The 13,420-nt window shown below is 46.1% G+C and overlaps 1 protein-coding gene across 14 annotated transcripts in view; it reads left to right on the forward strand.

Annotated features, from left to right (window-relative positions):
- tjp1a (tight junction protein 1a) overlaps positions 1-13,420 on the forward strand; it is a 185,345-nt gene that overhangs the window by 19,975 nt on the left and 151,950 nt on the right. Inside the window, exon 1 of one of the 14 annotated variants that reach the window (XM_082969450.1) lies at positions 6,776-7,252. The exons of the other annotated variants lie outside the window; for them this stretch is intronic. Within the exon in view, the coding sequence (XP_082825576.1) occupies positions 7,158-7,252 (95 nt within the window). The 5' untranslated portion in view covers positions 6,776-7,157. Of the gene's footprint in view, positions 1-6,775; positions 7,253-13,420 lie in introns of those variants that run through there. 14 annotated transcript variants of the gene reach the window in all.

Consider the following 13,420-nt stretch of genomic DNA (forward strand, 5'->3'; position numbering starts at 1 on the left):
GATTACAGGCAACTTCCGCACAGAGCTAAAGGGTAGAGCTGCCACTTTCAAGGAGCGGGATTCTAACCTGGATGCTTATAAGAAATCCCGCTATGCCCTCCGACAAACCATCAAACAGGCAAAGCATCAATACAGAGCTAAGATTGAATCGTACTACACTGGCTCTGATGCTCGTCGGTTGTGGCAGGGCTTGCAAACTATTACGGACTACAAAGGGAAGAACAGCCGTGAGCTGCCCAGTGACACGAGCCTACCAGATGAGCTAAATTACTTCTATGTTCACTTCAAGGCAAGCAACACTGAAGCATTGTCACGTCCTGGCCAGTATAAGGTTAATTGTTTTTGTAGTTTGGTCAGGACGTGACAGAGGGTATTTGTTTTATGTGGTTCGGGGTGGTGTGTTTGTGTAAAGGGTGTTTGATTTAGTATTTCGGGTTTTTGGTTGATGGTCTATGTGTTTGTATTCTATGGTTAGTCTAGTGTGTGTGGTTCTATGTTGAGTTAATTGGGGTTGGACTTCCAATTGAAGGCAGCTGTTTGGTGTTGCCTTTGATTGGAAGTCCTATATTAGTTGGGTGTGTTTGTCTTGTATTTTGTGGGTGATTGTTCTGTGTTGAGCCTATGCTTTGCAGACTGTCAGTTTATCGTTCGTTTTCTTGTTTGTTGTTTTTGTATTCGTGTTGATTTAATTAAATGTTCAAAATGAACAACTGCACACCTGCTGCGTATTGGTCTACCTTTTCCGATGACGATTTCGCATTATCTTCCTCCGACGAAGAAATCCCTGACAAGCATGCCTAAGAGCACCAGCTGTTCCGGACGACTGTGTGATCACACTCTCCGTAGCCGATGTGAGTAAGACCTTTAAACAGGTCAACATTCACAAGGTCCCAGGGCCAGACGAATTACCAGGACGTGTACTCCTAGCATGCGCTGACCAACTGGCAGGTGTCTTCACTGACATTTTCAACCTGTCCCTGACCGAGTCTGTAATACCAACATGTTTCAAGCAGATCACCATAGTCCCTGTGACCAAGACCACCAAGGTAACCTGCCTAAATGACTACCGACCAGTAGCACTCACGTCTGTAGCCATGAAGGGATTTGAAAAGCTGGTCATGGCTCACATCAACACCATTACCTCAGAAACCCTAGACCCACTTTAATTTGCATACCACCCAAACAGATCCACAGATGACGCAATCTCTATTGCACTCCACACTGCCCTTTCCCACCCGGACAAAGGAACACCTACGTGAGAATGGTATTCATTGACTACAGCTCCGCATTCAACACCATAGTGCCCTCAAAGCTCATCACTAAGCTGTCTCCTGTACTCCCTGTTCACCCATGTCTGCATGGCCAAGCACAACTCCAAACCATCATTGAATTTGCAGACGACACGACGGTGGTAGGCCTGATCACTGACAACGATGAGACAGCCTATATGGAGGAGGTCAGGGACCTGGCAGTGTGGTGCCAGGATAACAACCTCTCCCTCAATGTGATCAAGACAAAGGAGATGATTGTTGACTACAGGAAAAGGAGGGCCAATCACGCCCCTATTCTCATCAACTGGGCTATAGTGAAGCAGGTTGAGAGCTTCAAGTTGCTTGTTGTCCACATCACCAATGAACTATCACGGTCCAAACACACCAAGACAGTCGTGAAGAGTGCACGACAGCGCATATTCCCCCTCAGGAGACTGAAAAGATTTGGCATGGGTCCTCAGATCCTCAAACAGTTCTATAGCTGCAACATCGAGAACATCTTGACTGGTTGCATCACCGCCTGGTATGTCAACTGCTTGGCATCCGACCGCAAGTTGCTACAGAGGGTAGTGCGTACGGCCAAGTACATCACTGGGGCCAAGCTTCCTGCCATCCAGGACCTCTATACCAGGTGGTGTCAGAGGAAGGCCCTAAAAATTGCCAAAGCCAACCTAGTCATAGACTGTTCTCTCTGCTACCGCACGGCAAGTGGTTCCCGGAGCGCCAAGTCTAGGTCCAAGAGGCTTCTTAACAGCTTCTACCCCCAAGCCATAAGACTCCTGAACAGCTAATCAAATGGCTACCCAGACTACGCTGCTGCTACTCTCTGTCACTTCACCTCTACCTACATGTACATATTACCTCAATTACCACGACTAACCTGTGCCCCCGTACATTGACTCTGTACCGGTGACCCCTGTATATCGCCTCGCTACTGTTATTTTATTGTTGCTCTTTAATTATTTGTTATTTTTCTATTTTATCCTTTTTAATTTTTTTTATATATTTTTTACTTCAGTTTATTTTAGTAAATACTTTCTGAACACCTATTTTTCTTAACTACATTGTTGGTTAAGGGCTTGTAAGTAAGCATTTCACTGTTAGGTCTACACCTGTTGTATTCGGCTCAAATAACATTTGATTTGATGTTGTTTGCCCATTTGTATGTAGGCCTAATGTAGTCCATGTTACATTTATTGGCATCTGATATATAACCTACCTTGCATCAGACCCCTCCTCCCCCTCCCAGCCAGGCTGATGGGCGGTAATGTTCCTCTGCAGTGACATGCTTTAAGAGGAGGTAGAGGAGATTGTGGCTCAGCTTAGTCATTAAGAATCCCTTAGTGCTTAATGAAAGATTACTAACCGTTACGTCCAGTGCCCTGGCCAAATTTTCCATTTGAAACACAGACCTCTACCATCCATTTAAAACACAGGCCATCCTGCCCCATCCCTCAATGTGATTGGACAGGCACTTTGTTTACTCCCAGAATACAGCCCATAGACATACAACGGAAACAAAATGGCAGCCATTCACTGGCCCTGAATTTATTATTCTTCTATTGTCAACATGTCATGTTAGCATCTTAGCATAGTATGTGGCAAAATACATGTACGTTGTCAAGGAGTGCGGTCACGTGTGTTTTGCAAAGCAGAGGATCACTGGTTTGAGCCTGGTATGGCTACAGGGACAGTGGAGGAAGATATACTGTTAGCACCACACTGACGTCAGTTTCACACGCCGTTTGAATATTTCATATCCAATACTGCAGTATATAAAATTCAATCATGTTGTTTTTATGTTTTGGTGTATCCAGTCCAGTGGCTGTGCTCAAATGAATGAGCTGTAGGATGACGCAGAGACTTGTTTAACCTTTAAAGGTTAATGGTCCTTTCCATGAGGCCGAGCGGTTCTGAAACAGTCCCAGTGCTTGGATCATGAACTCAGAGATCACAGAGCTTCAGAGAGAGAAACAGTATCTTGCACACATCTGACCGGAAACGGACAAGCCTTTTAAGTCTAATGTTCTGTATAGTGTTTTCCACCTCTTGTTGTATCTGAAAATGTAGACATGTTTACTGTTGCTTAGAATTGGACATTGAATCAATGCGAAAATAGTGGTCCTCCCAGAGATACTGGGATCTTTTGGCCTTTGACTGCTGACCGCTTGGTTTGACCTCTGATTCTTATGAGATGTTTATGTAAGACTCTTGAGCAGGGATGTATCAAAAAAGAGTAATATAGGTGAATATATCTGTACGGGAAAAAGAGAAGAACTGTCTCATTATGGAGATGGTGTCACGCCCTGACCATAGAGAGACTTTTTATTCTCTATTTTGGTTAGGTCGGGGTGTGACTGGGGGGGTGTTTCTATCTAGGTGTTTTATTTCTATGTTGGCCTGGTATGGTTCCCAATCAGAGGCAGCTGTTTATCGTTGTCTCTGATTGGGGATCATATTTAGGAAGCCATTTCCCAACTGTGTTTTGTGGGATCTTGTTTTGAGTTAGTGCATGTAGCACCGCTGATGTTACAGTTAGTTGTGTGTTTCGTTTTGTAAGTTTCACTAAATAAAATATGTGGAACTCAGAGCACGCTGCGCCTTGGTCCGTCTCTCCACACAACCGTGACAGAAGATCCCACCACAACAGGACCAAGCAGCGTGCCCAGGAGGAGATGGCCTCCTGGACTTACGAGGAGATTGAGGAGAGAATATCCTGAACTTGGGAGGAAATCTTGGCAAGATACGAAAGCCTGCCGTTAAAGCAGACGCAAGGAGAGAAGGTAGGACAGCGACGACGCCGGGGTTCGCGGCCACAAAGACAGCCTGAAAGACAGCCCAATTTTTTTGGGGGGGGGGGGGCACACGGGGTGGTCGGTGGAGCCGAGGAATGAGCCAGAGACCGTCAGGGAGTCGAAGGAGGAACTCGATGAAAGATTCCGGAGAGAGGTGGTGGCGATGAGAGAGCTGCAGCGTGGGCGTGCTGAGGAGTGTGACACCAGTCCGGTGTCATCTGCACCGGTTTCACGCATCTGGCCTCCAGTGCGCCTCCCCAGTCTGGTACATCCTGTGTCTCCTCCACGCACTCGCACTGAGATGTGTCACCGTTCCGGTACAATTTGTGCCGGTTCTACGCACCAGGTCGCCAGTGCACTTCCACAGCCCAGTACGTCCTGCGCCAGCTCCCCGCACTCGCCCTGAAGAGCGTGTCACCAGTCCGGTGCAACCTGTACCGGCCCCACGTATCAGGCCTCCAGTGCGCCTCCTCAGTCCGGTACGTCCTGTGCCTGCGTCCGTGTCCCCAGTCCAGAGCCTCCGGCGACGGTCCCCAGTCCGGAGCCTCCGGCAACGGTCCCCAGTCTGGCATCCCCTGCGACGGTCCACAGTCCGGAACCCCCTGCGACGGTCCACAGTCCGGAACCCCCTGCGACGGTCAATGTTCCGGAGCCTCTAGCGGGGGTCAACGGTCCGGAGCTTCCAGGCACAGTGTCCAGTCCAGCTGGAGCCTTCCTCTGCACCGGTGCCCAGTCCAGGCACGGCGTCCAGTCCTGCTCCATGGCAGGAGCCTTCCTCTGCGCCGGTGCCCAGTCCAGGCACGGCGGCCAACTCATCTCCATGGCCGGAGCCTTCCCCTGCGCCGATGCCCAGTCCAAGCACGGCATCCAGTCCAGCTCCAAGGCCAGAGCCTTCCTCTGTGCCGGTGCCCAGTTCGGGCACGGTGTCCAGTCCAGCTCCAAGGCCGGAGCCCTCGGTGCCCGTCCGGGGCGGCGTCCCCCGCTCCCGCCGGAGCCCCCTGCCCGGTGCCCGCCGGCACGGCGTCCAGTCCAGCTCCATGGCCGGAGCCTTCCTCTGCGCCGGTGCCCAGTTCGGGCACGGCGTCCAGCTCCAGCTCCATGGCAGGAGCCTTCCCCTGCGCCGTGCCCGCCGCCGGCCCGTCCGCCCGGCCGGAGCTCCTCGGGCCGAGCCGGGCCGCGTCCAGTCCAGCTCCATGGCCGGAGCCTTCTTCGGTGCCCAGTCCGGGAGCGACGTCCAACCCAGCTCCATAGCCGGGGCCCTCCTCTGCGCCGATGCCCAGTCCGGGCACAGCGTTCTACCCAGCTCCATGGTCGGATCCGGGGTCTGGGCAGGGGCAAAGACCCGCACCGGAGCCGCCACCGACACTAGTCACCCCCCCCTACCCTCCCCAGTTGGTTTCAGGTTTTGTGGCCGGAGTCCGCACCTTTGGGGTGGGGTACTGTCACGCCCTGACCATAGAGAGCCTTTTTATTCTCTATTTTGGTTAGGTCGGGGTGTGACTGGGGGGGTGTTTCTATCTAGGTGTTTTATTTCTATGTTGGCCTGGTATGGTTCCCAATCAGAGGCAGCTGTTTATCGTTGTCTCTGATTGGGGATCATATTTAGGCATCCATTTCCCCACTGTGTTTTGTGGGATCTTGTTTTGAGTGGGATCTTGTTTTAACCTCTGATGTTACGGTTAGTTGTTTGTTTCGTTTTGTAAGTTTCACTTAATAAAATATGTGGAACTCAGAGCACGCTGCGCCTTGGTCCGTCTCTCCACACAACCGTGACAGATGGTTTGTTTTTATTTGTGATGAGAACAGAAACGGTATACAATAATCTGTGTGCAGTAGGCTGGCTAATCTAACTCAATCCACTTTTAGATTCCTAATCATCTGTAATCTGGGACCAGACAGGGATCTTTGGTTAAGTGAGACTCCTCCTCGTTGTGAGTCAGGACAGAAAAACAATAGAACTGTATGTTTAGGACAGTAATAACAAAAACGATACATAGTATTGTGTTCATAAACCACTTAGAAACAGTTTCTGTATTCAAACGAATGTTACATTCCCATCTCTCAAATCCCTTTCCCAATTAGCCTTGTTGTTGAACTCTATTTAATTGAGCCAGTGATGGGGTAATGGTGACTGCCTTTCAGACCTCAGTCGGAGCAGGGTTTGGCTGACTAAGATTAAAACAACAAGGTCAGTAGGTAGGCAGCTGTCACAGATGAAGCAAACCCTGTTTTTCAGTTTCACTTACTGCCTTGATACCTGCAAATGTAAGATAACATTGTAAAAAAATATATAATAATAGATAGGGTAGGAAGAAATGTTTAATGATTTATGTTTAATTAAATATGGTCTAATTGATGTGATCAACATGTTGATAATAGACTATAATTACATTGTGGGAGAAAAAAAATGTATCTTGTTCCCTCCTACCTTCTCTGCTGTCTCCCCCCCCTTCCTTTCAGTAGGTATAAAAACTACCGGTCTGGGAGCAGTCCTGTATCAGCCCATTAATCAAGTTTTTATACAGCCCTTTTTTATAGGGTTTAATTATGAACCCTGTGTTTGCTCTGAGAAAACAAAAAAACTATATCATGCACCCAAATGAAATACCAAGATTTATTCATTGGACAAGAACCCCTCTCAGCTCTACATGCCCTCCCTCTCCCTCCCTCTAACGCCTCTCTTCTCTGCTCTCTCTCGTTAAACACACGCACAGCACACTCTCTCCTACCTCACACACGGACATTTGGGTGCCGCTGCAGCGTTTCGCTAGCTAGAGTTTTTTTTCCAAAGAAAAGTGCCTCTAGGGCGAACAACAAAACAATGTTGTGGTCCTGACTAACATTGAATGGATTAGCCATCTATTCTTGAGCACTAATGAGATTAGGGTGTCATTGCAGACATGGGTTGCAGCGGCATGGTACCTTTTGTTGAGCTCCGTGGGGAGTGTTTTCCCTGTCAGTCCTTCAGCGCTGGAAATGGCGTTCTGATGCTGAACAAGGAAGACGCGGTGCAGGCGGATGCCAGCGAATAGAAATTACATGTTTTCCATAAACTGGTTTGTGGTGTGGATTCCTAGTAGTGGTGGACAACATGAAGTATCAGAAATACATAACGGTGATGCAGATGGCTATGGGGGTGACTGCCATCAACAGAGACAATTGCATCCCTCCTAAGAGACAGATGTGGTGAGTATGGATTTCACCGTGCGGGGAACCGGGGTGATGCTGAGGAGAGGAGAGGAGGATAGCGTAGTGTATGTACAGTCTACCGTATCAGTCTTACCTAATGACAGCGGAGAGGAAGACAGAGAGAGGAACCACACAGCCATTGTGCTTCTGCTCCGGCTGCACAATTAGCTTTTTAGCTTTGTTGTCAAGGAGAGTGGGAGTCTCTGTGTGACATGCTTAGTTAGGGTGAGCAGCAGCTGTTTGCGGAAGTCAGCTCAAGCCTCCCTCTTTGTGCTCAATGTTGCCACGGCTGTGGTAGTGGGCAGGGAGGAAGATTGTATGCCGGTATATGTTGTATTTGTGTTTTCTGGGCAGGGTAATTGTTAGCCAATGCCGATACATATTTGTATCTGTCATGTATGTATTTTAGGCAATGTCTACTTGGTTTGTAATGCCTACTTGGATGTATCAGTGCCTAGACTGTGTGTTATTTGGGCAGGGTGATAGTATGCCAGTAGTACATGGTTGTAATCTGCCTGTGGGTTTTTTGCCTGTACATGGTTGTGTCTCTCCCTATATGTTTGAATTGGGCAGGGGGTGTTGTAATTCCACTACATTCCAGTTGTATCTGTGCCACTGTTTTTGGAGAACTAGTGGTGGCACATCCCTCTCAGAGGAAGAAATCACACATTTACTGTGATGATCTAGAAAGATCAGGTGAAATAAAGGCATTGTTATCTAGACACAATGTGACAAAACATATGTCGGAGACATTATATTTTAGTCTGATGAATACTGTGTGGACTTGATTTTGTCCCTGTCTTTGTGGCATTTCTGATTCCAGTACATTTGCCTTTCACACAGTCCACTTCCTTCCTCATCATGTCATTATTACCCCCTTGTTAGAAATGGTAATACTACCCTGTGAAATCTGAATAACTATTGCTATCATCATTTTTTGATCTCTGCATCTAATTCAAATGAATAGCGTGAAAATATGTAGCATGAAGCATGATCTCCTCCTATTATTAGTTATTGTTCAATACTACTGTAAAACAGGAGTTACTGGTGCATAGTAAGCTATATCACTGGGAGGAGTTCCTGTTGATGGGTGCATCTAATCATCAGAACCCCCCCCTCTGTGGTGCGTGTCTACATCTCAGCCTTCCCACCTGTCTGTTGATAACCAGATTGATGTATAATCTCATTTTACCATCCATCCATTACACAGATCACGATTTGTCCATCCAGATGTGACCACCATACTATATTCACTTTACCTTATACTTATACCTCAGTGGTTTAGTTCAGTTCAACCTATGGAAACATGGAGTGCTTCTGTATTATACTGCAGTAGTCACGGTAAGACCAGGACAAAGCCGTGTCAAACACTACCTGTGTTTGGCTGTTCTCCTAAACCCTTTTACTTAGTGTCTTAGTAACCACCATATCATGAAATCAAACCCTTACTGCTGCAGGATAAATAAAGAAAATCAAAGTAAATAATTAAATAAATCGGAGTAAATAAGAAAATCTATCATTCTAGAAGGGAATCAATGGAAGGGATTGGTTGGTATTTCTTTCTTCCGTCAGATCGCATGTGCACTGTTTCCTCATCTGTAATCCACACAAATGACGTTAAGCATGTGACATAATCCGGCCAAATTCGGTGGTATTAGTCTTCGATGACAAACAAACAGTGGTTTATTGGTTTATTGTATCCGATCTAGCAGAGCTAATTCTGGGGGATGTTTATGAAAACATTCCAATTCTGAGTGTGAAGAAGATTCTAGATCAGCAGTCAAAAAGCTTCAGATTGGGAGTGGGAAGAATGTTTTCTATTCTAGAATGTGCTCCTCCTTTCTTTGTGTGAATGCTGTCACTAGTGTTGAGAGAGCAGCAGCAAGCACTGTGGTTCTTTTTTTGACACTGCTCCCTTAAGAGAGGCAGTGCAGTGCGGTGGATCTCAGGGTCATCCCATTCCGTGGTGGGGGGAGGGGGATACCCATTAAAAGGAGATTACAATATTGCCTGACGGACCGATGGACATGTTAGATGCCCCCTGTAGAAGCCAGTTAGCCCCTGCTAGGCTAACTTCTTGTTGTTTTGTATTGGCCAGAATGGTTGTAATCTCCTCTTAGCTGGTTTATGGCACTAAAGGGAACAGATTAAATAGGGTTTATTGACTTGTGGCTGCCCCTATTCCCACCCCCATACAGTGCCTTCACCTCATGGGGGGGCATTTGAATCAGGCATCATTCAAGACGGTTGTAAGTGGGCTTATCATACACAGCAGGGTGCTCTGGATGGTGCCAACACTGACCACATTAAAAAGGATAGGAGGATGGCTGTTAATATACACTGAGTGTACAAAACATTAAGAACTCCTGCTCTTTTCATGACATAGACTGACCAGGTGAATCTTGGTGAAATATATGATCCCTTATGGATGTCACTTGTTAAATCCACTTCAATCAGTGTAGATGAAGGGGACACATGTTAAGCATTGAGATAGTTGAGACATGGATTATGTATGTGTGCCATTCAGAGGGTGAATGGGCAAAACAAAATATTTAAGTGCCTTTGAACAGGGTATGGTAGTAGGTGTGAGGTGCACCTGTTTGTGTCAAGAACTGCAAACGCTGCTGGGTTTTTCACGCTCAACAGTTTCCCGTGTGTATCAAGAATGGTCCACCACCCAAAGGACATCCAGCCAACTTGACACAACTGTGGAAAGCATTGGAGTCAACATGGGCCAGCATCCCTGTGGAATGCTTTCGACACCTTGTAGAGTCCATTCACCGATTAATTTAAGCTGTTCTGAGGGCATAAGGGGGGGGGGGGGGGGGGGGGGGGGGTGTTCCTAATGTTTGGTATACCAGTGGCGGTCAGTGCCGTTTTAAGATGAGGGAGGATGATTCTATTACAGAAAATTGGATGACTGTCATTCATATTCCATTCACCCAGTTCAATGTAACAGCGATAGGTTTAGGCTACATGATACTCCAATTTTCCCTATACCCATCATGAGGTTGCTACAACCTAGCCTATGAATGAAAGTTTACAACGTAGGTGCACACAGGTCGAGAGACCTGACACACATCACCTGACATGATTCTGATCTCTCTGTCACTGTCTTTTTTGCCCCCCCCCCCCTCTCTGTCATTCATTAATCAGATTAATACATTAACTGAATTTGTGTAGTTGATGCCAAAAAACAGTAGTTTTCCTTTCACACACAGACCAACGGTGCATTAATTCAGCAAGCACTGAGGCCGTGTTCGGGGCCTTCGTGACCTCACGGTAATGTAGCTGCAGTAATTGCTCCTATAAAAGCCTGGCTGGAGGAGCAATGACAACAAGACCTATCAGACATTTATCCCCTCCAGGAAGATACAGACGTGGAGAAGCATGACTGTTAAAATCTGTGAGTCAGTAAAATGCTCCCGGCCAGAATGACTCATGCCTGTCATGAAGACTCGCAGGAGGCTGACAAGATGGAATCTGTCACCGCGCCACAAACACCAGAGGACATGACAAACTAGCTAATCCCATGTACCTTTCCCATATGAACTTGGTAATGTCCTCTACACTGGGCGTTTTATATTTCTCTTTTAGGATCTATATCCAGCTTTCGCAAGTGAATACATCACGAGTCTAGGAAGTATGACAAGGTGACTCAACTACCCTACTTTTTGTTTCTTTTTAGTAAGAAAAGAGAAAGAAACAGAAGCCTTGTACTGGAGTTAGCTCACACTCAGTGAGATGCCCTGCGGCTCTCACCTTGCAGGTTAGGGTTAAGGAAGACTTCGTCCTCACCTCAGTGCAGTCCATGGACAGATCACCCAGATGCTGAGCAGATGTTCCTGCCCTACTGTTCATTTATTACCCTTACATTCCGTTTACACACTGTTAGTCAGAACCTAGTGTCAACCTGGACTTGGGTTAATACACTTTACACTCCATTACCAGACAAAACGCCAAGCTGTGCTTTTATTGTAAGTGTTTCACCCTCTCTAATAAGGAGGATCTACTGCACGTGGAGAAGTGATCAGGAAAGATGAGGCGTATGGCTGTAGTGTGCTGTGTTGATGGTGGGTCTTTATGTGCCTCTCCACAGGGGTCACCACAGTGTTCGGATGTGACCGTTGGCCTGTCATGTTAGATACATGTCTAAAGGCCTAATCTGTCTATCCATCTGTCAGAGTTGTCTAGCCTACCTAATCAGGGTGGCGAACCCTCCGATCCCACCTGCCTGCCTGCCTTTCTCCTGGTCACCTCATGCGCTCAGAGTTGAAATAGCGCCTGCTGTTTTTTTATTCCCCAATTATCTTTTCCAAGGATGTCCACTTGGTTTAATATGCTTTGCTTTGTTTTGGCCCTTTCATTTTTTTTTACGCATCATGACGTTGGTAATCTCAGGGATGCAAATGGGATGCAGCAAAATGCCTCTCTAGTCATCCCACGCTCCAGGAGGGATGAAGCCTGTAGTGGATGAGTAATGTGTTGTAGTGGTGGAGCTCAGGGGATGTCATGTCCGGCCAGGCTTAGCCAGGAGAGCCTATAGTAGGCCACGTGCTGACCGTACTGTCCTTCAGTCTCTCTGTCCCTCTAAGGCTCACAGGATGAAACATAGGCCTTCTCTGTGCAGTGCAGTGAGTTTCTGTAATGGCCCAGATACAGTTATTGATGTGTCTGCTGTGTTCTTTCTTCCTCCTCCAACAGAAAAGCCCGAGATAGAGGTATCAGACTCATGCTCTGGCCTTTGTTGTCTTGGTTAAGTGCAGACTATTGTTCTGCAGGGTGCACACTGTGTGAGGAACTGTCATAACTAAATACTTCAGAGGTAATTAAACATTGTAATGCTGAAGGCCCTAGTCCTTTCCATTGCATTTAGACACAATGGCTGTACTGCAAGCTAGCTTTGATCCTAACTCTTGAGCATTTTAAACGTTGAATAGCTTTTTTTAAAAATCCAACAGAACTATTGTGCTTTGATTATGGAGCTGTATGCTGAAGTTTGCTTGTCCTACAAAGGACAACACTTTCTGACACTCCATGCATAGACTCTGAACAGGGAGTTGATAGTTGAATGTTTTATATATAGACCACAGAAAATAGAGACGCGTTTGTTCCTTTCATGTTTCGGATCTGTATAGTGACAATCCAGTCTCCTTTGAATGTGTTTGGTAGACAGCTGAGAACAATTTCAACAGCAAAGACTTTCTCATATGAAGGTCAACGGAAGGTTACATAAGACCTAAGGATATGTTTGATGATCATCACCACAATGATTAAATTAAGTCTACTCATCCCACATCTGAATCATAGAGCTAGTCTGGACCCAGTAGCTAATAGTAGTAACTGTAGAGCGGGGTGTCAAACTCGATCCACGGAGGGCTGAGTGTCTCTGCAAATTCACATAGAAAGGTGTGTTATAGATCTGTCATTCTCATTGCAAGCAAGTCTAAGAAGCGGTAGACATGTTCTGTGTGCTCTATTTCTATGCTTCCCTTGCTTAAAGCTGCATTATGTTACTTTTTGGGCGAACCAACCAAATTCACATAGAAATGTGAGTTATAGATATGTCATTGTCATTGAAAGCAAGTCTAAAAAGCAGTAGATCTGTTATGTGTGTGCTATTTCTATGCTTCCCATTCAAAAGTTTTGTTTTTGCATCTTTTACTTTTGGTTTTGTACACCAGCTCAAAACAGTTGAAAATATAATATTTTTGTTTATGGAAAATATATTTCACAGTGGTTTATATGGTACAATGATTCTCTACACTATACTTGCTTGTTTTGTCACGTAAACTGAAATTAAGCTAAACTATTTGAATTCTAGAAACCAGGATTCTTTTGTTTATGGAAAATATATTTCACAGTGGTTTATATGGTACAATGATTCTCTACACGATACTTGCTTGTTTTGTCACATAAACTGAAATTAAGCTAAACAATTCGAATTCTAGAAACCAGGAAATGGTGGAGCAATTTCTGCATAATGCATCCTTAAGCACTAGACAACCAGGTAAGAGGAGTTCCTTCCTAATTAGTGACCTTAATTCATCAATCAAGGACAAGGGAGGAGAAAAAACCCGCAGACACTCGGCCCTCCTTGGAATGAGTTTGACACTTGTGCTGTAGGGTGTATGTATCAGTCAGTGTTCTAGATGTGATTCTGTG

The sequence above is a fragment of the Salmo salar genome, chromosome 26 (assembly GCF_965601325.2).
Source record: "Salmo salar chromosome 26, fSalSal1, whole genome shotgun sequence".
NCBI classification, from domain to species: domain Eukaryota; kingdom Metazoa; phylum Chordata; class Actinopteri; order Salmoniformes; family Salmonidae; genus Salmo; species Salmo salar.